The sequence below is a fragment of the Stenella coeruleoalba genome, assembly GCF_951394435.1.
Source record: "Stenella coeruleoalba genome assembly, chromosome: X".
Taxonomy (NCBI): domain Eukaryota; kingdom Metazoa; phylum Chordata; class Mammalia; order Artiodactyla; family Delphinidae; genus Stenella; species Stenella coeruleoalba.
The window spans coordinates 116934402-116960533 of record NC_137152.1 but is presented as its reverse complement, the minus strand read 5'-3'; the positions used below and the strand labels follow the sequence as shown (position 1 = coordinate 116960533).

At 38.4% G+C, this 26132-nt stretch overlaps 1 protein-coding gene across 19 annotated transcripts in view; it reads left to right on the top strand.

Moving 5' to 3' along the window:
- The window catches only part of LOC307180944 (uncharacterized protein), a 622728-nt gene that overhangs the window by 69104 nt on the left and 527492 nt on the right, over positions 1-26132 (top strand). For 16 of the 19 annotated variants that reach the window (XR_013825813.1, XR_013825815.1, XR_013825816.1 and 13 more), the window contains 2 exons: positions 89-234; positions 6644-6666. Coding sequence is in view for 2 of the 19 variants with exons in the window: in XM_079911606.1 (XP_079767732.1) it covers positions 89-234; positions 6644-6666 (169 nt within the window). In the remaining 17 variants the exon portion in view is untranslated. Of the gene's footprint in view, positions 1-88; positions 235-6148; positions 6281-6566; positions 6603-6643; positions 6667-26132 lie in introns of those variants that run through there. The other 3 variants (XR_013825823.1, XM_079911607.1, XR_013825814.1) reach the window with 3 other exon arrangements.

Here is a 26132-nt window from a genome sequence, read left to right as displayed (position 1 = left end):
AAATCACGGGTAAGGGGGGGACTACTATACTCTGGCTCTCCAGGTATAAAAATCAGAACCCCAATCATTCTCTCTACTCTCCCTCCAGCTCTCAATATTCCTGCATCTTCCCAGGCCTGCTGGAGGCAACTAAGCCACTCAGTGGCAACCTCCTCATCTAACTTCACTTGCTTCCTGGATGTCCCATGCCTTTTCTGGCTCACATCAGGACCTGGACTGGGCTTTATCCTCCAGGTAAGTATTTTGGGTTGTCTGTCTCTAAACCCTTCCCTACTTGCCCATCCCATGCTCTCTGCCTCTTGATAAACGTGTGCTACACTGGGCCATAGGTACTGAGCTATTAGATAGGGGGGCAAAGCCATCTTGGCACACAGTCTAAACATCAATACTCTCTGTTAAGTGTGGCGATATGGAAGCACACATCTCCCAGTCTGTGAAAATAGATTCATCAACTTCCACCAATACTGAATTGACCCTGATAGATGTCTCTCATTGTATTATAATTCAGTGCTATAAAAAGTCATTTACAAACAGCCCAGTTGCATAACATCAAGGGGATGGTAAAGTAAATTATGGTATACCCACATGATGGACCATTGTGCAGCTATTAAAATGATGTTTACAAAGAGTTTTTAATGACATGGGAAAGTGCTAATGATATAACGCCTAGTGAAAATAGGCTACAGAAAAAAATAGGCTACAGAAATATTCCACATAATATGGTATAAAACCATCTAAGAAAATATGATAGATATGTCTGTTACTATATATAAAATAGTATAATTTACAATATTAGGGACACATATACCAAATGTAAAATGTATTTGTTTAAGCATGCATATATGTGTATAAATATATATAATGTATTGGAAATAAACATGATGTTAACAGTGATCATCTATAGGTAAAGGAATTACAGGTGATTTTTTTTTTTTAGTTTATAAATATTTTTCTTTTTCCCCTTTATGTTCTACAATATACAAGCAGTGGTTTTATAATCAGTAGAAAATAAGCATTCTTTATTCCAAACAGTTATCATAACCAAACTTAATTATGTTTGAGCTGTGAAATTAGTTCATTACCTAGGTAGTTGAGATCTGAATCTCTGACTGCATTTCATCTTGAGTACAAATGGTTTCCTTAGACTGGTAAGGCCAAATGGAGAAGCTTGATTCTGTAAAATGTGGTTTAAAAATATGCTAAGTAGGGGCTTCCCTGGTGGTGCACTGGTTAAGAATCCGCCTGCCAATGCAGGGGACATGGGTTTGAGCCCTGGTCCAGGAAGATCCCACATGCCGCGGAGCAACTAAGCCCGTGTGCCACAACTACTGAGCCTGCGCTCTAGAGCCCGCGAGCCACAACTACTGAAGCCCGTGCACCTAGAGACCATTTTCTGCAACAAGGGAAGCCACCGCAATGAGAAGCCCGCGCACCACAACGAAGAGTAGCCCCTGCTCGCCACAACCAGAGAAAGCCCGCGCACAGCAACGAAGATCCAACACAGCCAAAAATAAATAAATAAATTTACATTAAAAAAATATGCTAAGTAGCCAAACTGGTCTTGAAGTGGGGGTTTCAGTAAGCTGAATAATGACCCCTCCCCAAAGATATTTTCCATGTCCTAATCTCTGGAAACTGTATCACTTTATGTGACCAAAACAAAAAACCCTACTGTGTAGATGAGATTAAGTCAAGTATATTGAAATGGGGTCCTAATTGCAATCATACATATCCTTGTAAGTGGGAATTGAGCGGAGATTAGACACAAACAGAAGAGGAGACGACAATGTGACCACAGGGGCAGAGACTGGAGTGACATGAACACAAGCCAAGTTATGCTGGCAGCAGCAAGGAACGGAAGAGCCTCTGGAAGGAGTAGGGCCAACACTTTGATTTTGGTCCAATGAGACCGAGTTCAGACTTCTGACCTCCAGAACTGTGAGAGAATAAAATTCTGTTGTTTTAAGCTACTAGTTTGTGATAATTTGTTACAACATCCAGAGGAGTTGAATACATGGTCTTAGTGACATGCGTGAAACATGGCCCCTGGCTATAAAGATTTCATAGGCTAGGAGGGTAGGGTAAGGTATAAACAGAGAAAATTATACTATGTTGCTAAAGGTGACTAACTGGCCCTGTGAGGTCTGAGAAAGTCATCCTAGAGGAGAGGTGATATTGGAGCTATGTCTTGGAAAATTAGTACGTAAAAGTAACGGATTTGCAAACCAATTTTATGGGATATGAGAACCAGCCCTTTGAGGGAAATGATTTGTGGTTTCAGTCCCATTTGGGTAGCACAGTGCTTAATTGGTGGCAGTAGTGGTTTGGACACAATGAGGAGGCTACATAGCAGGAGATAATGTGTTTTGTCGTTGCTAAACAACTAACTGTGAGACTCTGGGCTAGTCGCGTCTTTGATCTGTGCATCAATTTCCATATATATAAAATGCGAAGTTTGGACTAGATTTCTAAGGGTCTCTTGCCATTCTAAATTTCCTTAAGTCTGTGTTTTGACAACACTGTAGAAGTGAAAATTGAGAACTAGTATATATGGACTAGTCAATTTCAAGTATTTATAAGACTGAGATAAGTGTTCATAAAAATTCAAATTACAAATTTAAAGTACAGAGTGTATTGCTCTGAGAATGGAGCAACACTCAGACACTCAGAAGACATAGACATTCATTGCATAGTATTGTGTTTGCCAAATTTTCTACGATTAAAATGCTTACGTTAAATTCAAATAGACTCCTGGTCCACATTTAAATACTAGAACTATAGACACTGAATTGGGATCCAGGGGAGGGAAGATAAAGGAGAGAAAAAAAAGGTTAGCACTGGGTGAAAAATGTTTTTTCCTCTTCATGTCACAGTGATGGAGTGTGAGGTGCAGAGGCTGGAATGGTTTAATCAACCCAGCTTCCTAAAAAAAACTTGCCGTGATTCTTTGCTGAAGCCTTAATAAGAAGGCTAAGACTGTCCCCTAGGGTAGCAGGTGAGATGAAACAACCTTTGCTCATGACAGCACTACAGATCATTGGCAGGATTGACTCAGTGTCTCAAAGGAGCAGGCAGGCAGACGGAAATTCAGAGGATATATCCAATTTCTCTTTTCTACTAATCTCAGGAGGAAGCAAGCTCACAGTCTGTTTTCTTCATTGGCATTATGACCAGTCTTCTTCTATTGGACCATCGATGACATTGCATCCAGTGCACATATCGGCACATGAATCTGAAGTCACCTGTAGGGGAAGACTTCCCCGAGGAAATACTCCAAGCAGACTGTCACTTCTGTCAGGGGAAGGGAGAACTGGGTGTTGCACAGTGTGAGCTATCAGGCAAAGACAACGATAAGACTGATGGGCCAGGTGAGAAGCAGCTTGTGAGGAGAGAACTACACCTATTTTCCTGTTGCTGGAACATAAACTGTGGGACAGAGACTGGTGAAAATTGAAGCTGGAGAGCCCACCAACGGCCGGGTCACAGAGCCTTTTGTGTTTCTAGCCAAGAAGCTTGGATTTCAACCTGCACGCCAACGGAGAACCTTCGAAAGTAATGCTGACATTTGAGTCAGATGGACCACTAGCTGGAGGGATACCCACGGAGTAGGAAACCATTTTGAATTCCACGTGTAGATAGTGCTAGGCATCTTACAAAGCTTACTAAAGCATCAATATAATTGATAAGGGAAATAATAAAAGTACACGTCAAGCAATTGTATAAACGAAGGGCTAGAGCAATGGCTCTGACTTAAGGCAGGGAGTTGAGGGTAGATTTAAGGGCCGGGATTTCTTCTGGTTAAAGTTTTTGTGCCAGCACTTCTTGCAATTCAGAATTGCCTGAAGACAGGTTCTATTTGTCGTAAAGGATCATGTCCTGAATTAAGGTGAAGTTCCCTAGTAGGACTTTCTAAAGTCTCTTTCCTTATCGCCTTGCCTTTGGTCTTTCTTCCCTTAATTCCATTTACACTCTTGATCTGATTTATCTATCAAAGCACAACTATGATCATGCCCTTGTTACAAAACCACCATTGACTCACATCACCATTTAACCACCGCCTAAAAATACAAATCTGGATTTTCCTGTCCTCACCTGTCTGATTCCCAGCTAAGGTTCTCACATTATCTCTGTTATTCCTTTTCATACATGTTTCATCCAAACTAAACAACTCTTTGCTGTTTTAACATCCTGTGTGCTTCTGACCACGGTTGTCAGGAATGTCCTTGTCATGTGCGCACATTCACCTTCTATCATCTCTCAGGGCCCAGCTCGGGTGTTTGCTCCCCCGTGATGCTTTTCTTGATCCATCGGGTGAAATTCAAGCTGGATGTCTTCTCTCCTTCCTCCACCCTCTTCATGCTATTTTGTCTATGCCTATCTTATATTCCTTGAATTTTCTACCTTGTGTTGTGTGTCGTGATCCCTCATCTAAGCTTATTGACAGAGAGGAAAGGGGATCTTATCATCGTAAACTCTATTTTTTATGTGGTTGCCTCTGCCTGGAATCCTTCTCTTTCATCTGGAGAAGCCCTGTACACCTTTTAAAGCCTATTTCATTTATTATGTCTCCAACGTCTTTTCTGATTTCCTTTTTCCCACCATAGAAAAATTTTCACCCACCCTGGTGCCGCTATAGCATTTTGTTCATTCCATTACTCCTAAAATGTAAGTGTTAATTAAATTGTAGAGTTCAGTTCATGCGTGTTACTCCTTTTTTTTTTTTTTTTTTTTTTACTTCAAGTCAAATTCTGACAATAAAGAACAACAGTATGGAATCTGAAAGCATGGGCTCTTTCCAGACATGCAAAGATACCACAATTGATGTCTTTTGTGAAAGTGTCAGCAGATCCATGAGTGATGCCAATATGCAGGCACATTAAGCCCTGGCCGTTTGATGGTTTGATGGTTATTCCACATCTCTTTCTTCTGATTGGTCATGTCGAAGCTGTCACACCCAGGATCGAGCAGTGCTGCAACTGATCATCCTTCTTTCCTCATCGATGCTCCTGAATGTCGCATACTGACTCTGTAACAATTTCACTGAAATTAGGATTAAATTAATTCCCATAGAGTATGTAGACTCATTTTATCAAGAGGCTTTTTTTTTGGTACGCAGGCCTCTCACTGCTGTGGCCTCTCCCGTTGCGGAGCACAGGCTCCGGACACGCAGGCTCAGCGACCATGGCTCACGGGCCCAGCCGCTCCGCGGCACGTGGGATCTTCCCGGACCGGGGCACGAACCCGTGTCCCCTGCATCGGCAGGAGGACTCTCAACCACTGCGCCACCAGGGAAGCCCAAGAGGCATTTTTGATGAATATTTTATGCAAGTGCCGTATCTATATAGATTAGTGTCAGATGAGGGGAAGGACTTGAGTCTCAGACTTCAGTTTGCATTAGACACTCACTTCAGGCATGATTTGGGGGCTGGAAGCTGGGTGAGGCAAGGGAGGCATTTACCTAAGATGCAGAATTTGAAATGGTGCAGGAGTTGTACCTATATTTAAAAGCTTAGCATTTTTAAACAGTCGTGTTTATGATTAATTTTGATTTTTTAAAATATTACATTAAAATATTGTTTATCTTGCTTACTGAGTTTTGAGGCATCCTCCCTTAATTGTGCATTTAAGGGGAGTGCCTCCCTCACCTTACACTAACCCTGGCCTTTCTTGGTTTATAGCATAGACATACTAAGGCTTACACTCTTTGGTCTGCCTCACCCCTGGACCTTCAAAACCAGGTGACTAAGGCACACATCAGGCCTGATAACACCTCTGCGCGGTTTGTCAAGATCAGTGTATTCAATGTATACTTTTACTCATGAGTATCTCTTGATGAGCTACGTCTCATCATGGGTCTCTGGTTGCCATATTAACTTAACTGAGATACCCAAACAGTTCAGATTGGTAGACTGCTTCATTTGTGAAACCCAGAGTGTGTTTCAGCAGATAGTGGGAGCTAAGGGATGGTTATATTTGTGAGAACTTTGTAATTCCTGCGGAGGAAGGGGACTGACTCTAAGTAAGTAAAATAATTTCTACTTGTGGTATAGTCGTCTGTAAGACATGTATTTTGCTTAAGAGATTAATTCCTTATAAGGAATTTATTATCCATCCCTACTTTTTGTTTTATTGATTCACATGCATTCAGTGGTATTAGGTAAGGCACACTTTTAATCTCTGAAGACTGTGGCAGGTGATGATGGACCTTTTCAACAACCTCTGCTCTACAGCACAGTATCTAGCTACTTAGGAATGAAAATTAATACGAAGCACATGAATTCAAGGGCATCGGTCTAAATTCTCAGGTGAATTTCCCCAGTGCCTTTAAAATCTAATAATATTTCACACAGTACAAGCTCCCACAGAGCTTTCCACTCCAGCTTATTAATCATCCGCAGCCTATGATTTTTCTTACACAGCTTATAACCTAACTCTGATAATGCTGGGAAATGTCATAGCAGCTAATGTTTAATCTTCAAGTACTTTTTTATTTGAATCAGATACAGATTGTAGTTTGCTTTTTTGGAACTTTAAGCATAACCAGAAATTTATATTTTTATATACAGCATTAATGTCAGCAAAAAGACTGAGAACCAGAAATTGTAAGTATCCTTGGAAATTACAAGATGCTTTAATTTCACAGATGGGGAAACTGAGATCACAAAGGTAATACTGTTATTACAACACATTCTTCTTTTTAATATTTATTTATTTTGGCTGCACTGGGTCTTAGCTGCGGCGTACGGGATGTTTTAGTTTCAGCATGAGGACTTCTTAGTTGCAACACGAGGGTTTCTTAGTTGTGGCATGCAGACTTTTTAGTTGTGGCATGTGGCTCTTAGTTGCAGCATGCATGTGGGATCTAGTTGCCTGACCAGGGGTCGAACCCAGGCCCCCTGCATTGGGAGCGCAGAGTCTTACCCACTAGACTACCAGGGAAGTCCCACAACCCATTCTTCTTCTCCTTAGATATACTTAGATATACTTGGGTGTGGCATGTGGCTTTATTTGATAAAAAAAGTACGTGGATGTAAATATATGTGTGTGTGTGTGTTTGTGTATGTGTGTGTGTATTTGTTGATACTCATCTACCCGATGCAGTCTTCTTTTCTGTTAAAAATAAGGAGTGTCATCATATGGTGTTGGGCCAAGTACTATGTACAATGATTTAAATGGACAAGACTTCTCTAGGCTTTTTTCCCCTTGCTCTTTTAAATCACTTTTCATGTCTTCTTCAGTAAATTTTTTTCATTTCTTCTTTCACATGTAATTATTTCTCCTGATAATTAGGATTATTTGAGTTTTAGAACAAAATATAGGTATTGCAAAGGGGAGAAAGGAGTAAGATAAAGCAGAATGCAAGTTTTTTAGTTAGGCTTTGGGAAACATATAAAGACATTTGAGTCAAAAACACCAGATTTTTGGAACTGTAATCTTATTCCATTTCTATTTGTTCTACTGGGGAGCACTGAGATATGGGTGAAGGGGCTGGAATCAGATCAGACTATCATTCCAGGATCTGCTATCTTCTAGCCTGAATTTGTCTTGCTTAAGACTTCATTGTTCAAAACCCCCATGCCTTTGGAAGGGTGCCTATTGTTTATGGAGGATTTTCCATTCGTTAGGCTGAATGAAAAATAATTCATTCAATACTACTTACTCAGAATTTGAAGGACTGGTATATAATAGTGTACATGACTCTTAAGGAGTTACATCCTTATGGAATAAGCAACACTCCCTAATAGGGAAGTTTGGAAAACCCCTGAGTCTTGGTCTATGCTAGCGAGGAGCTATACATAAATGCTTCTCATATCAGACAGCGTGCAATTTTATGGCCTGAAAGTGTAGGAAGAGCAGTGAGCAACAGGAGTATCCTGACAGTTGACGCCACAGTAGATGAAGGAAGTGATTAATGGTGGCTTGTATAGATGTAGCCTAAAGATACATGAAATCATTAATATCATCACATGAAATTCTCCTTCATGGACACTTTTAAAAGGCTTTGCATCGTTGAAACCATGATAGAGAGATGTAAGCAAAGGCAGTAAAGTGCTTTTGGATGGTTCCCCTGTGAATATACTCGACGTGCGAATTAGCACACAATAGATGCACACAGCCAACATCTTTCCTCCAGGCACTGAGGGTGCAGAGCGTGTGAAGTGAGGCTCTTTCTATTTTTTTTCTTTTAACACCCCAGCATTTGGTTAGTTTGTTGGTGAGGCCTCCTTGGGCATATTATTAACCACCTACTGCTCGGTTCTCTAGGAACTTAGTAGTCAGGAGGATGAGAATGCGGTTATAAAAACCAGGAAACTTGACAAGATGAGATACTAGCAAAGGCTTCTGGCTCACTCCTACAAAATGTACCTCAGAGAATCCATGGAAGGGAGGGGAAACAGGTGTTTCAACCATGATCAATATGAACTTTTTTTTCTCAAACCCACTGACACGATTTTTCCTTGCAAGACTTTTGGTCCTATCTAAAATGACCATGTTACATTTGGTCCACAAGACATTTGGTCCGTGAGACATTTGGTCCAAGCCAAAAGGTCTTTGATATTTGGTCATATTTGGTCCTGTACAAAACGTCCATGGAGACATTTGGTACACACCAAAAGGTCCTTGATATCTGGTCCTATCCGAAACCTCATGGACGTTTTGGACAGGACCAATGTCTGCTAACTGAATTTTGAATTATGATATACCCTCTCATGTATTATAAGTTGATATTTTAAATTTATCTTTATGAGTTTACACAGTTGTAAAACGTTTAATTCTTAATATATTGTAAGTATTGTAAATACTTACAATAAAACTGTTATCATGCTTCTAAATGGAATGAAATGGAATCTAAGTGTGAGCTCAGTATGTTATAAAGGGGAAACCATTAATCATGGGTAAAGGAGGATGGTTTAGTAAATATTAGGAAAATAAGCTTTTTATATGGAGAAAAATAGAGCTGATTTCTTGTCCACTGCCATATATAATGTGGGACTCTGGATGAATTAATGATCTAAACGTGAAAGGTTTAACAAAGTTAACAGAAGAATTTATAGATTATTCTTATTATCTAGGGTTGGAGGAGGAATTTGCTATGGGCTGAATGTCTGTGTCCCTTCAAAATTCCCTGTGTTGAAATCTAATCCCCAAAGTGATGATGTTTAGATGTGGGTTCTTTGGGAGGTGATCAGGTCATGAGAATGAAACCCTCATGAATGGAATTATTGCCCTTATAAAAGAAAACCCAGAGAGCTCTAGCTGTGTTTCTGCTGTGTGAGGCTACAAAAGGAAGTCAGCAGTCTGACTGTGGAAGAGGGCCCTAAGCAGATCTCAGACTTCCAGCCTCCAGAACTGTAAGAAATACATTTCTGTTGTTTATAAACCACGAGGCCTATGGTATTTTGTTATAGCAGCCCAAACTGACTAAGACGGAGTTTTTAAACAAAACTCCAAAAGCACCAAGTACAAGGCAAAAACCTGATGAATATAATTATGTTAAAATGAAGGATTTCTCTTTAACAAAAGACACCATGGACAATATTAACAAAAATGTGACAGAATGAGTCAATACTTGCAATATCGAAAACAAAGATGAATATATAGATTATTCAAAGAACTATTCCAAACCAACAAGAATATAAAACAGTAACCTTGATTGAAAGATTGGCAAAGGATATGAACTGCCTTTCTACAGAAGTGGAAACACAAAGGCTACCAAGACTATGAATCAGAGAAATGAAAACTAAAAACAATGACATATTTTTCTTCTGTTAGACTGATGAAAGGTATAGAGTGTGATCATACCAAGTGTTTCTGGGAATGTGGGGAGATGGGAACCCCCATGTCCTGCTGGTGGGTGTCTAGACCGGTGCAGTCATTCTGGAAGGCAAACTGTTGGCATTTAGTCAAAGTACAATAGAGGTACACACAGGTCCATGCATGGATGTATACAAAGTTATTTGTTGCAATTTTCATTTTATTTTTTTGCTGAGGGAGGGATTTGGCTGCAATCTTGTTCATTATGGTGGGTGTGCCAGAGAGACAGAATGGACTAAGTCTACATAGAGTGAAATGTCGAGTGAAAAATGTAAGAAAGAGGATGAGATCTATTAACCCAATACCACTTACATAAATTTAAAAATACATGACGTACACAGAAAGATACACAGTTTACAGGAATAAAGGGATATACGTTAACCCCATTACAATGGTTATCTATGGTGGGAGGAGAACAGGAGGGCAAACTGGGGATAAGAACGAATGAATATATGTAAAATCGAGAAAGGATTTACAAAGACTAATAATTACAATGTTTCATGAATTGAAAAATACGATTAATGCTACTCTTTTCATTTGAGATTCCACTAACAGGGATGTGGGGAGTCTCTGAGGAATTTGGGACCTGAGTCTTGCCAGTATGTTCTCTTTCAATCGTGTTGCCCTAGTTGCCTCTGCTACCATGCCATTTGGGGGGGCACTCAAATCAATGCCTCAGTGCAGACACAGCTTGTCGACTAATTTTAATAAAAATGTAAATATGAAGCTGCCATCAGTTCTTTTAAGCTTCAACTATTTTGGGTAGAAAGCATGGCAGAGTGGAAAGAGAATGGACTTCAGAACCGTATACACACACCTAGGTTAGAGCACAGCTCTGCCATTTATACAGGTGTGGTCGGGGAAAAGCACTTAACCTTTCTGCATCTCATTTTTTCATCTGTAATATAGGGCTAATGATACCTATTTTGTTGAATTACGAGGATCAGGGATAATGCTTATACAGTGTTTGGCCATCAAGAAATGGGGGGTGATATTTCTGTTGCTGCTGTTGTTAGCAGAGATTATTCTATAAGACCCAGAAATGTGCCAGCAGTAGACTGCCCTGCTTTGTAAAATTTATTATGTGTTTTAAACAGTAATCAAAACAGCAAATAGAATATTTGAGCCCAATAAAAGGGAAGTTCCCCTTAATTCAACATGATGTGCTCTTATGGTACACCTACTACGGCCTCAGTACAGCGCTAGGGACTGGAGTCCGGGGTGGGGTGGGGTGCGGAGCAAGTAAGTAACAGGAAATAGCCGTAGTCTGGATCTTTGTCTTAGTCCAGCGACACTGACAGATACACCGGGTGATGAACGTAATGCAAAATAGACTCTGATTATAAATATTTATGGCTCTTCTTTCTTTTGCTGTTCCTGTGATCTTCTCCAAATGCTGCTTTGCTGTGAGTGGTGGTAAGGCTGCTTGCTGTAGGCAACAAATTCTTTCTCTAAACAAATATTCTGTGAGTGCCTATTCTGTGCTAGTCCCTGGGATAGATTTAATGATGAACAACCGAACATTCTACCAGAAACAGATATGAAATATCTCGTTCAAGAATCACACTTTGGTGATTTGGGCATCATATTCTTAACTAATGGAAGAAACTTGCATATATCTTGTGTATTGAGTGTTTAATCAAATTGCGGCATTACTGCATTTTGGGAGAAATCCTGTCTAGTATTTTGCATGTCAGTTCGGAGAAGTGTCCATTCCTCTGATAATTTGTGGCAGTTAGAATCCTGTATGCTTGGCATTGATATTGGTTCTCTTGGCTGTTTCTCTCAGTCTCTCTCAGCCCCCCTCTCTCTCTCTGTCTCATCCTATCTCAGTTTCTGTCTTTTATTCCTTCTTTCCTTATCTTTATAAGACTTCTTCCTGCTTAAAGGCATTTATGCAGTTTTTAAAAGCTTCAGGAAAAAAAGTGTGGTTAATAAAAATAACTAATATTTACCACTGTAATTTACAAAGCATATACATGTCCCTTATCTCATTTGGACCTCAAGATAGCATCATGTTGTTGCGGTTAAAATATGCATCAAGGGGCTCCCCTGGTGGCGCAGTGGTTGAGAGTCCGTCTGCCGATGCAGGGGACACGGGTTCGTGCCCCGGTCCGGGAAGATCCCACATGCCGCGGAGCGGCTGGGCCCATGAGCCATGGCCGCTGAGCCTGCGCGTCCGGAGCCTGTGCTCTGCAGCGGGAGAGGCCACAACAGTGAGAGGCCCGCGTACCGCAAAATTTAAAAAAATAAAAATAAATTAAAAAAACATGCATCAAAATTTGGACTTGAACTTTAAACCCACTCTTGTGGCGGTTTCTACTTTTCCATAAATGACGCCCAAGATGGGGGAAAAAAGCCCACTTCACATTTTTCCTTATGAATATTCATTAAATTAATTAAAGTGAAAACAGGTTTAGCAGACTATTGAAAACTTCATCAACTATTAAAGTCCAAATTTCCTTTTGCCTTTTCATTTCTCCTTTCCTTCTGTTCTATGATATCTTTACTCCTAGGCTAACCCCAGGACAATATATTTTTGATCCATTCCCTTCTACCTTCTTTGCGCCCTCATTCCACTAAGAATGTCTTCTTTCTCTATTGTACTTTCAATTTTTCTCCATTAACTACTTCTTCTCTGCCATCAAGTATGGTCAGACATTTCCTTTCCCAAGCAGGAAAGATTTCTCGCCCTACATGCATCCTCGTGTATGTCCTTTATTCTTCAAATAGTCTAAGCTACTTGAAATAAATAGCTCAAGTTTATCAAAATAATCTAGTCCTGTTTTCTCAGCTTTTGTCCCTCTTTTCTCCTCAAATCTTTGCAAACTGGTTTCTTTCCCCACCAATCTACTGAAACCACTCTCTGTGAGGTTAGTCTCTTTACCTGCGTTAAGTATGGTCTATTGCATCAGGCTATGTGATCATTACTGCTCTTATGACTTGCGCATGTAGATGATACAGTGAGTCAGTTGATAGGGTCTACACATTGCATTCTTTTAGTGTTTCTTTGGTGCCCTAATTAAGCAGGAAGTTTTCTAAATGAAATGAAATAAGCACTCTGACTAGGCAGAATCAAGAAAATAATGTTATCAAGCTGTTTTAAGTGACCTTGAGCAAATAACATTTCCTCTCTGAATTTTGATGTCCTTCACAGGGAAATGTAGTCTAATTCACGGGGTTGCTGTGAAGATTGAATGACAGAATGTGTGTGAAAACATACTCTAACCTCTAATGTATGGCATATACTTGTGCTTGGACTCCCGGCCCATGTAGCCTAAAGCAATGCCCACCCATGGTTTGAGTAGTTAGCTACACTTGTATGATGCACTGTCATAATGACTCTTTGCATGGTTAAACTGAAGAAATTCCTGAGCAAAAGCACATGGAAATGGAAGAAAGACACAGGTATAAACAAGCTTGACCCAGTGGCTTAGCCTTAGTTGTTAGAGGAAAGGAATTGTTTTGGTTTACTTTATTTAATTTATTTTTTTATATGGCAGCTTCTTAATAGTCATCCATTTTATACACAGCAGTGTATACATGTCAATCCCAATCGCCCATTTCTTCACACCACCATCCCCACCCCCCACCGCTTTACCCCCTTGGTGTCCATACGTTTGTTCTCTACATCTGTGCCTCAATTTCTGCCCTGCAAACTGGTTCATCTGTACCATTTTTCTAGGTTCCACTTATAGGCGTTAATATACGATATTTGTTTTTCTCCTTATGACTTACTTCACTCTGTATGACAGTCTCTAGATCCATCCACATCTCTACAAATGACCCAGTTTCGTTCCTTTTTCTGGCTGAGTAATATTCCATTGTATATATGTATCACATCTTCCTTATCCATTCGTCTGTCCATAGGCATTTAGGTTGCTTCCATGACCTGGCTATTGTAAATAGTGCTGCAATGAACATTGGGGTGCGTGTGTCATTTTGAATTATGGTTTTGTCTGGGTATATGCCCAGTAGTGGGATTGCTGGGTCATATGGTAATTCTATTTTTAGTTTTTTAAGGAACCTCCATACTGTTCTCCATAGTGGCTGCATCAATTTACATTCCCACCAACAGTGCAAGATGGTTCTCTTTTTTCCACACCCTCTCCAGCATTTATCGTTTGTAGATTTTCTGATGATGCCCATTCTAACTGGTGTGAAGTGACACCTCATTGTAGTTTTGATTTGCCTTTCTCTAATAATTAGTGATGTTGGGCACCTTTTCATGTGCTTCTTGGCCATGTGTATGTCCTCTTTGGAGAAATGTCTATTTAGGTCTTCTGCCCATTTTGGGATTCAGTTGTTTGTTTTTTTAATATTGAGCTGCATGCGCTGTTTATATATTTTGGAGATTAATCCTTTGTCTGTTGATTCATTTGCAAATATTTTCTCCCATTCTGAGGGTTGACTTTTCGTCTTGTTTGTAGTTTCCTTTGCTTTGCAAAAGCTTTTAAGTTACATTAGGTCCCATTTGTTTATTTTTGTTTTTATTTCCATTATTCTAGGAGGTGGGTCAAAAAGGATCTTGCTGTGATTTATGTCAAAGGGTGTTCTACCTGTGTTTTCCTCTAAGAGTTTTATAGTGTCCGGTCTTACATTTAAGTCTCTAATCCATTTTGAGTTTATTTTTGTGTATGGTGTTAGGGAGTGTTCTAATTTCATTCTTCTACATGTACCTGTCCAGTTTTCCCAGCACCACTTATGGAAGAGACTGTCTTTTCTCCATTGTATATCCTTGACTCCTTTGTCATAGAGTAGGTGACCATAGGTGCATGGATTTATCTCTGGGCTTTCTATCCTGTTCCACTGATCTATATTTCTGTTTTTATGCCAGTACCATGGAGTCTTGATTACTGTGGCTTTGTAGTATAGTCTGAAGCCAGGGAGTCTGATTTCCCCAGCTCTGTTTTTTCCCTCAAGTCTGCTTTGGCTATTGGGGGTCTTTTGTGTCTCCATACAAATTTTAAGACTTTTTGTTCTAGTTTTGTAAAAAATGCCATTGGAAATTTGATAGGGATTGCACTGAATCTGTAGATTGCTTTGGGTAGTATAGTCATTTTCACAATATTGATTCTTCCAATCCAAGAACATGGTATATCACTCCATCTCTTTGTATCATCTTTAATTTCTTTCATAACTGTCTTATAGTTTTCTGCATACAGGTCTTTTGATGCCTAGGTAGGTTTATTCCTAAGTATTTTATTGTTTTTTTGCAGTGGTAAATGGGAGTGTTTCCTTAATTTCTCTTTCAGATTTTTCATCATTAGTGTATAAGAAAGAGATTTCTGTGCATTAATTTTGTATCCTGCAACTTTACCAAATTCATTGATTAGCTCTAGTAGTTTTCTGGTGGCGTCTTTAGGATTCTCTATGTATAGAATCATGTCATCTGAAAACAGTGACAGTTTTACTTCTTCTTTTCCAATTTGTATTCCTTTTATTTCTTTTTCTTCGCTGATTGCTGTGGCTAAGACTTCCAAAACTATGTTGAATAAGAGTGGTGAGAGTGGACATCCTTGTCTTGTTCCTGATCTTAGAGGAAATGCTTTCAGTTTTTCACCATTGAGAATGATATTTGCTGTGGGTTTGTTGTATATGAGCTTTATTATGTTGAGGTAGTTTCCCTCTATGTCCTCTTTCTGGAGAGTTTTTAATTTAAATAGGTGTTGAATTTTGTCAAGAGCCTTTTCTGCATCTATTGAGATGATCATATGGTTTTTATCCTTCAATTTGTTAATATGGTATATCACATTGATTGATTTGCATATATTGAAGGATCATTGCATCCCTGGGATAATCCCACTTAATCATGGTGTATGATCATTTTAATGTGCTGTTGGATTCTGTTTGATAGTATTTTGTTCAGGATTTTTGCATCTATATTCATCAATGATATTGGTCTGTAATTTTCTTTTTTTGTAGTATATTTGTCTGGTTTTGGTATCAGGGTGATGGTGACTTCATCGAATGAGTTTGGGAGTGTTCCTTCCTCTGCAATTTTTTGGAAGAGTTTGAGAAGGATGGGTGTTAACTCTTCCCTAAATGTTTGATAGAATTCACCTGTGAAGCCACCTTGTCCTGGACTTTTGTTTGTTGGAAGATTTTTAATCACAGTTTCAATTTCATTACTTGTGATTGGTCTGTTCATATTTTCAATTCCTTCCCGTTTCAGTCTTGGAATGTTATACGTTTCTAAGAATTTGTCCATTTCTTCCAGGTTGTCCATTTTATTGGCATAGAGTTGCTTGTAGTAGTCTCTTAGGATGCTTTGTATTTCTGTGGTGTCTGTTGTAACTTCTCCTTTGTCATTTCTAGTTTATTGATTAGAGTCCTCTCCCTCTTTTTGTTGATCAGTCTGGCTAATGGTTTATCAATTTTGTTTATCTTCTCAAAGAATCAGCTTTTAGTTTTATTGATCTTTGCTACTGTTTTCTTTGTTTCTATTTCATTTATTTCTGTTCTACTCTTTTTGATTTCTTTCCTTCTACTAACTTTGGGGTTTGTTTGTTCTTCTTTCTCGTGTTCCTTCAGGTGTAAGGTTAGATTGTTTATTAGAGATTTTTCTTGTTTCTTGAGGTAGGCTTCTATTGCTATAAACTTCCCTCTTAGACCTGCTTTTGCTGCATCCCATAGGTTTTGGGTCATCATGTTTTCATTATCATTTGTCTATAGAAATTTTTTGATTTCCTCTTAGGTTTCTTCAGTGATCTCTTGGCTACGTGGTAATGTATTGTTTAGCCTCCATGTGTCTGTGTTTTTTACATTTTGTTCCCTGTAATTCATTTCTAATCTCATAGCGTTGTGGTCAGAAAAGATGCTTGATATAATTTCAATTTTCTTAAATTTACTGAGGCTTGATTTGTGACCCAAGATGTGATCTACCCTGGAGAATATTCCATGTGCACTCGAGAGGAAAGTGTAATCTGCTGTTCTTGGATGGAATGTCCCATAAATATCAGTTAAATCTATCTGGTCTATTGTGTCATTTAAAGCTTCTGTTTCCTTATTAATTTTCTGTTTGGATGATCTGTCCATTGGTGTAAGTGAGGTGTTAAAGCCCCCCACTATTATTTAGGTACTGTCAATTTCCTCCTTTATAGCTGTTAGCAGTTGCCTTATGTATTGAGGTGCTCCTATGCTGGGTGCATATATATTTCTAATTGTTATATCCTCTTCTTGGATTGGTCCCTTGATCATTATGTAGTGTCCTTCTTTGTATCTTGTAACTTTCTTTATTTTAAAGTCTATTTGATCTGATGTGAGTATTGCTACTCCAGCTTTCTTTTGATTTCCGTTTGCATGTAATATCTTTCTCCATCCCCTCACTTTCAGTCTGTATGTGTCCCTAGGTCTGAAGTTGGTCTCTTGTAGACAGCCTACATATGGGTCTTGTTTTTGTATCCATTCAGCGAGCCTGTGTCTTTTGGTTGGAGATTTTAATCCATTCACGTTTAAGGTAATTATCGATATGTATGTTCCTATTACCATTTTCTTAATTGTTTGGGGTTTGTTTCTGTAGGTCCTTTTCTTCTCTTGTGTTTCCCACTTAGAGAAGTTCCTTTAGCATTTGTTGTAGAGCTGGTTTGGTGATGCTGAATTCTCTCAGCTTTTGTTTGTGTGTAAATCTTTTGATTTCTCTGTTGAATCTGAATGAGATCCTTGCCGGGTAGATTAATCTTGGTTGTAGGTTCTTCCCTTTCATCACTTTAAATATATCATGTCACTTCCTTCTGACCTGCAGAGTTTCTGCTGAGAAATCAGCGGTTAACCTTATGGGAGTTCCCTTGTATGTTATTTGTTGTTTTTCCCTTGTTGCTTTCAATAATTTTTCTGTCTTTAATTTTTGTCAGTTTGATTACTGTGTGTCTCGGCATGTTTCTCCTTGGGTTTATCCTGCCTGGGACTCTCTGCGCTCCTGGACTTGGGTGGCTATTTCCTTTCCCATGTTAGGGAAGTTTTCGACTATAATCTCTTCAGATATTTTCTCGGGTCCTTTCTCTCTCTTTTCTCCTTCTGGGACCCCTATAACACGAATGTTGTTGTGGTTAATGTTGTCCCAGAGGTCTCTTAGTCTTGTCTTCATTTCTTTTCATTCTTTTTTCTTTATTGTGTTCTGCAGCAGTGAATTCTACCATTCTGTCTTCCAGGTCACTTATCTGTTCTTCTGCCTCAGTTATTCTGCTATTGATTCTTTCTAGTGTATTTTTTATTTCAGTTATTGTATTGTTCGTCTCTGTTTGTTTGTTCTTTAAGTCTTCTAGGTGTTTGTTCTTTAATTCTTCTATGTCTTTCTTAAACATTTCTTGCATCTTCTCGATCTTTGCCTCCATTCTTTTTCCGAGGTACTGAATCATCTTCACTATCATTATTCTGAATTCTTTTTCTGGGAGGTTGCCTATCTCTGCTTCAGTTAGTTGTTTTTCTGGGCTTTTATCTTGTTCCTTCATCTGGTAAACAGTCCTCTGCCTTTTCATTTTGTCTATCTTTCTGTGAATGTGATTTTCCTTCCACAGGCTGCAGAATTGTAGTTCTTCTTGCTTCTGCTGTCTGTCCAGAGGAGAGGAATTGTTTTAAGGACACTTTGGAAGCTGTTAGTCACCATTTCCCTGGTCCAGTTCCTTTGGGGTTGATATCAGAGTCCTAGGTAGAGAGAGGACAGTAGATATAAATGCAAAGGGCCGTTTCACTCTTCAGATGCATGTCCTCTCTAACAGAGTGTAATACAAAGAGAAGTCAGACATTCTCTCCCATTCACCACAGACAATTTTGATCATTTAAGGGCTTAGTGCACCCATGGCAGAGCCCAGCAGAAGATGGAGAGAGTGTTTGTGAGAGACTAGTGCCTGGCACAAGTGCTCTTAGTCTTAGTGAGATCTCGCATTTTCTCATGAGCAAGTCCAGCAGGGTAGAGCGGCAGGGCCTTTATGAGGCAGCAATGCAGTGAATATGGCAACAGCTAAGAGCAAATGCTGGTAGGGTCCATAGCTGCCAGGACTTGTTCGTGAGAAAATGTGAGCGCCTTTTTAGGAATTCCCAGAAATACTTGTAAGTATGGGGATCTGGACCAGAGGCTGAGGGTCTTCTGAAGTATGTGGGTAGGGTGAGAAAACAAGAAATATGGGTTGGTATTATTAATGCAACTCAGCTGGTCTTGACAATCTGTTGAGGTCTGGAGAAAATTGAGTTACAGCTATAAGCTACTATTTTATTATCAATCAGTCTATTTATATTTCTGCAGATATATTTTCATTTACTTGCACAAACACAGGGAGCATCATTCACATCATAAACTATGGGAATGACACCCCTTTGAATTATGCAGTCCTGGAGGTAGTCTATTCGCCTTAGGTAATTGGATTTTGCTCTACTCCCTTGTTGCCACCAGACTTTAGCTTGTTTTGGATAGGAACTGTAATCATGAATATTTTATGTAAAATTCAAGCATCTCCACCAAAAAGGAATATCTTGGGAGAAGTGTATTTAAAATTATGCAGTAGGGCTTCCTTGGTGGCGCAGTGGTTGAGAGTCCACCTGCCAATGCAGGGGACGTGGGTTCGTTCCCTGGTCTGGGAAGATCCCACATTCTGCAGAGCAGCTAGGCCTGTGAGCCATGGCTGCTGAGCCTGCGCGTCCGGAGCCTGTGCTCTGCAACGGGAGAGGCCACAGCAGTGAGAGGCCTGTGTACAGCCAAAAAAAAAAAAGAAAAAATTATGCAATAAACATGCAGCCCGACATAGTCACATTCATGGCTTGAATGAAATGCAAACCTTCCAAGGTTTAGGGTCAATAAATGACAATTAGGCTATCTAGCCCCTTATTCTTCAGAGCTTTATCATGAAGGCAGTTTGAGAAGGCAGTTCAGGGTGATATTTTAAGGCCTATTTAGAGTGCTCACCCTCTGCACAAGGAAATCAAGTGAACATGATGCAATCACTTCTTTTCTAATATCTTGATTTATCCATATTTAAAGACACCATTATCAGCTAGAGTTGGAAATATCATTGAATGCAATTCCCTAGCTGTGAACACCATGTGGTCTTCCTTCTAATTCATACTATAACCAAATAAATGGTATGACAAAACACTTGGGATTGCAGGTTGATAAAATTCAAATGAATCTAGGATATATTTCAAGAAGCAAGTCAGTCTTACACAGAAATTAAGCAGCCTACGTGTAGTGGACTATCAGGGCAATATTGTGAAGTGATAAGGCAGTCCACTTTCTGCCAACTGAAATAAAAAAATAAAAACAACTATCTATTGCATACTGATTCTTGTTGAATAATGCACTGATGATAACGCAACTTGGAATTGTGTTCCAGCTTAAAAGAAACATCTTTTGTTGTGGCAGCCTTTGAGAAAATAGGTACCTGCCAAAACTTGCATGTAACCAAACTTGACAAAAATTGTTAAAAATGAATTTACATGTAAATTTAGAACTTTAAATAAATATTTTAAAAAGCCATCTGGGTTTATTTGTGAGGAAGAATTTTAAAACGAGAGCATCTGAATTACATGTTGGAATGGTTCTGAAAAAATATATAACCCTTTTCAATAGCTAATTATCCTAAAATTACTAAAGGAAATGTAAGTGCTATCTTTTCATCTATGGTAAATAGTCACTTACTGAGTATGTGCGGCATTGCTTTTTCAAGTCTTTCTAGAATGATATTTTTGGAAGTATTTGAGTGCCATAGTAGCTAATTTTCATTAATAAAACATGAACTAAGTGGAAATTTTACCACACAAAGTAGAACTTTTTTTCTGTTTTCAATATCTTCTTGAAGAATATCATCATTCTTAATTTAATATTTCAGAACCTACTCAGGATATGTGATGGTAATATTAAAATAGCAGATCATTTTTGCGAATTACCTTTACTAGTTGGTAACTTTACTGAGTTTTCAAGTACTTAATTCAGTCACTTTAATTCCCGAATATACAGCAGTAAATTTAGAATTTAACATTAGGGGAATTCTGCGCTTAGTGTAACACTTACGTTCAGTTTCTGCTACTTCTTTTGTCTTGAAAATACATTATGCAAAGACACAAAAACGTGTTCTCTGATTCAGTACTTTCTTGAATTATTCCATGATCCAGTCAGAAGATACATGTTTTCAGTACCTCTTCTGTAATTTACTAATGAAATGACAACTTCTCTGGGACACAGTTTTTAATTCTGTAAGTTGGGACTGATAATAGCTGCCTAACTTAGAGTGATTTTTTAGGGGCTCACAATCCATGCAGGTGAAAGTACTTGTAAAACTGTTAGATAAAGTGCAATAGAGCTTTGAATTTACAATATGATTGTTATTATTAATATATTGGCCAATTAGTAAAGCTCACAGATCACTTTCATATGCAGTATCTTATTTTTTTAAGCTTACTAAATCCAACAGCAGCCACATCAATGGTATTTTATGAACTGTTTCTTTGCGACTTCAAAAAAGTTGTACTCTTTTTTTCTTTTAACCAAATTGGTACAAAAATCTATTTATGGAAAAGGTCAGAAACTAAGTATTTCTTCACTCTTCTGTGAACAGTGACCTTCGAACACAAACTTACATCAACCTCTTCTGCCGTCTCCCTTGGCCAACTGCCAACCGTAGAGTGATTTACACATCGTCCTTTGACTAAGCCAGTGTCAGAGATCAGTCCATTTCTTGCAAAGAGGTGGATTTCATAGGTAGAATATCCTTGGGCTTAAAGCAGAAACAAACATGATTCTGAAACCAAAACTCATAACAGTAACTTTATTGAGAAAGAGAAAGAAGAGGCAAGATTTCATTGTTTTACTTTTCAAGACCCTGTGTCTTTGTCAAGAATGTAGTATTTTTGTATTTTTAAAAATTTATGTAAATTGTATTGTGCTATAGGTATCATGGTTTCTGATGTTTTCACCCAGTGCTAAGATCTACCCAGATAACTATAAGGAAATCTAGTTTATTGCTTCTACTGCTGCAGACTATTCCATAGTATGTATCCACATTTTCTTTATCCACTCTTTTGGTGATGAACACCTTGGTTGCATCCAACTTCAGCTACCACAAACAACTCTGTGGTGAATATTTTTGTACATACCCTATTACAGTCCTGAAATGAGTTTCTTCAGAATAATATTGCAGGAGTAGGGTTTGCTGGATCATACAGTATCTATATACTTAATTAATTTCACTAAGTCCTGCCAGACTGCTCTCCAAAATGGCTGTACTAGACTACACTTTGATGTACATGAGAATACATGGTTCTCACCAACATTTGCTATCAGATTTTCACATTTTTGACAATAGTATGGAGGACAAGTGTTAGTTCACAGTTTAATTTGCATTTCTTTGATTACTAGTGTTACATATTTGGTTTTCCATTTCCGTGACTTGACTATTCATATTTTTGTCCATTTTTCCTATCAATATCTCTGATTTTCTGTTGCTGGTAATCTAACTTGTGGAGTCTAGATATTAATCCCTTATCAGATTTTAACACTGAACATTTCATCTTCCAATCTGTCACCTATTTGTTAACTTTGTGTATCTTTTGCTGAACAGAAATCTTTGTTTTAAGCCATTTTTGTCAAACAAAAGTGCATCACTAGGAACTATTCGAAACACACAGAATAATTTGTTATACTTATGCAAACCATGAAACAACAAAAAATGTACCACATGTGAATCCACCACACAATTTAAGAACAAGAAATTACCAATAGTGTTTAATATATCTTTGTCCTCCACACCAATTCTGCCCCATAGTTACCTCTGCCCCATACCTACCAGAGGTAACCATCATTTAAAATTTTTTTTGTATTCTCTTGCATGCTCAATTTTAACCAGTTTTTGTATGCATCCCTAAACAATGTATTGTTAATTTTTTCCTGTTTTAAAACTTAATGAAATGGTATCAGTCTGTATATATTCTTCTGACTTTGTTTTTTCATTTGACCTCATGTTTCTAAGATTCATCCGTGTCAGTGTGTGAAGCTGCAGCTCATTCATTTTCACTGTTGTGTGGTAATTTTTTTTTTTTTTTGGCTGCGTTGGGTCTTCATTGCTGCGTGTGGGCTTTCTCTAGTTGTGGTGAGTGGGGGCTACTCTTCGTTGCGGTGCGCAAGCTTCTCATTGCGGTGGCTTCTCTTGTTGCAGAGCACAGGCTCTGGATGTGAAGGCTTCAGTAGTTGTAGCACGCAGGCTCAGTAGTTGTGGCTTGCGGGCTCTAGAGCACAGGCTCAGTAGTTGTGGCTCATGGGCTTAGTTGCTCCATGGCATGTGGGATCTTCCCAGACCAGGGATCAAACCCATGTCCCCTGCATTGGCCGACGGATTCTTAACCACTGTGCCACCAGGGAAGTCCCTGTTTTGTGGTATTTCATTCTGAAAATTTACCACAATTTATTTCTGTATTCTCCTGTCAATTGGTATTTGGTTACTTGTAGTTTTTATTGTTATTGTGGGAGGAAGGTAAGGAATAATGTATGATGCTCCTATGAACATACAGTCTTTGCTCCATATCTGTGTGTTCCACATCTTCAAATTCAACTAACTGCAAATAGAAAGTATTCGGGAAAAAATTCCGGAAAGTCCCCAGAAGCAAAACTTGAATTTGCCTTGCCAGCCACTATTTACATAGCATTTACATTGTAATTATAACTATTGACATGGTATTTACATTGTATTAGGTATTATAAGTAATCTAGAGATGATTTAAAGTGTATGGGAGGATGTGCATTCGTTATATGCAAATACCATGCCATTTTGTATAATGGCTTTGAGCAATATGTTTGAATACCAAGGGACAACTTTATCTTCCATTTTACATATGCAAGGCTTTCTCTAGGCTATATCCTATGAGCAAAATTACTGGATTGTTAGGTATTAGCCAGTATAATTTTAAAGATAATGCCAGGTTGCTTTTCAACATGCTTATACCAACTTCTTGCACCAGCAGTGTAGGAGAGTACATTCACAATCCTCCCTAGAACTTGGAACTGTCAGATTTGTTAACTTTTTCTCAATCTAGTGAATATAAAATGGTGTCTGGTTGTGAATTTATATTTGCATGTCCATAATTCTTAATTATGTTTAGTATAGATGAATATGTCACAAGCAATTTGAATGTTGTCTTATATAAAGTGTCTTCATATTTTTGCTCATTTTTAACTTGGTTGCTATTTTTATTTTTAAGATATAAAAAAAATATTCTGGAAACTAACTTTTTGCCTGTTGTATGTGTAGCAAATATTTTATTCCAATTTGTGATTTATCCTTTCAGTTATTTTATGGTTTTATTTGGAAAACATAGATTCTTAATTTTAATGTAATTTAATTTAGCAAACTTTCTTTATGAATATTGTGAGGGTTTTTTTGGGGGGGGTCTGGTTTTAGAAAAATTTCCCTACCCATGTTAAAAAATTAATTGGATTTAATTCAAAGATATTTACAGTTTTGCATTTCATATTTAGGCATTTCATATATCTTACATGGATTTTTATTATATTTAGTTTTGTTCTTTTGCCATTGAACTGCAATGTCACCTTTGTCATCTACCAAATTTTTATATATCTTTGGGTCTGTGTCTGGACTTGTCTTTCATGTTCCAGTTAAATATTATCATTGTACCAATATCATTCATTCACTTATCATCCCTTCAACGAACATTGAGCATCTGCTATGTGCCAAGCACTTTTCTAGCTTATTAGAATCCATCAATGAACAAAAGAGAAAAACACCTGCCCTTCTAGAGCTTATAGTCTAGTGGGAGGAGGCAGCAATAAAGTTATAAATAATTAAAATATGTAAAATATCAAATGTTGAGAAGTTCTATGAAGAAAAATAAGGCAGAGATGGAGGATAGGGCACATACCAGATGGGTTGAGGATTGCTGTTTAAATAAGATAGACAGGGAAGGCCTCACTGATCTTAGCAGAGGCCTGATGGACATCACGGGGTGAGTCACACAGATATCTGAAGGTAACACATACCAGGCAGATGGAAGAGCAAGTACAAAAGTCCAAAGGGGACAATCATGCAAGGAGGCCAGTGTAGCCAGGTGTGGAATGAACAAAGGGGAGACAAAGTCAGAAAGATTACAGTAGGCAAGAACAATTATTATACCACACTGTTTTAATTACTAAAGTTTTATGAAAAGTCTTGGTATTTTGTAGATCAAATCTACCTATTTTCCTAGAGGAGTATGTTGGCAACTTAATTATCCTTGTATCACTGGTTCTCTAAAAAATTTTAAGATTCATTTACCAAGTTCCTAGAAAAGCCTGTAGAAATTTGATTGACATTACATTGAAACTGTATATCATTTTGGGAAAATGTGTTATTGTTTTATCTTTCTGATAGTTTCTTGAGGTAGAAAACATGGTACCTCTTTCATTTACTTTGTTCTTTTGTGTGTGTGTTTAAGTGTGCTTTACCATTTTTTTCCATGAAAGTCTTGCACGCACATTGTTCATGTAAAAAGCTGTCTACAAGACCTATTAGTCACTTCCCTCATCCCCTTGTCTACACTATCATCACTATACCGCTCTCCTTGCTGCTCCTCAAGCACACCCCTACCCCAGGACGTTGGCCCTTGCTGGCTCCTCTTCCTGGAATGCCCTTCCTGCAGATAACTGCATGGACCACATCCTCACCTCTTTCAGGCTTCTGATCATGTGTTGCTGTATTAACGTGGCCTTCCCTGACCACCCAATTTCAATTAGTCCCATCTCAGCATCTGGTAGCTCACTTTCTTCTTTTAATTTTGTTTTCATGGTATTTTTACTCATCAACATCTATTCAAAATTTATGTTGTTCCCCCATAATTATTAAGTTTGTGAAATAGATACTAAAAGCCCTAGAAATTATCTGAGATGATTTGTGGGATAAAGCCTTCGCTAGCAGTTAAGTGGAGACAGAGCAGTGAATAAATACAGTCCTCAAATCAAGTGGCTTCCAAATCACTGCTCCCCCAAAAATGAATGTGACAAGTTCTTCTTTCTTCTCTAGTCCATTTTAGGGAAGCAAGCAGTTGGTTAGAGGACAGGGAGTCTGAAAATGCAAATTTCCACTACTGCAAGTTGGCTGATTCAAGGTCATAGGTAATCACTAATCCCTCGTGAGGACTTTCATCACTAGGGTTAGAATGCTGGGTCATCAAGTTAACATTAGTTGAGGATGCTACTATGTTGTTATTCAAATATCAGTTTCATTTAGGGGTTGCTTGGAAACCTCACCCTTAAACGTACTGTTCTGTTTATATATAAGTTCACTGGTGTGACACCTATCTGTGATACTGGTCACTGAGATATGAAAAAATTCCTTATTGTA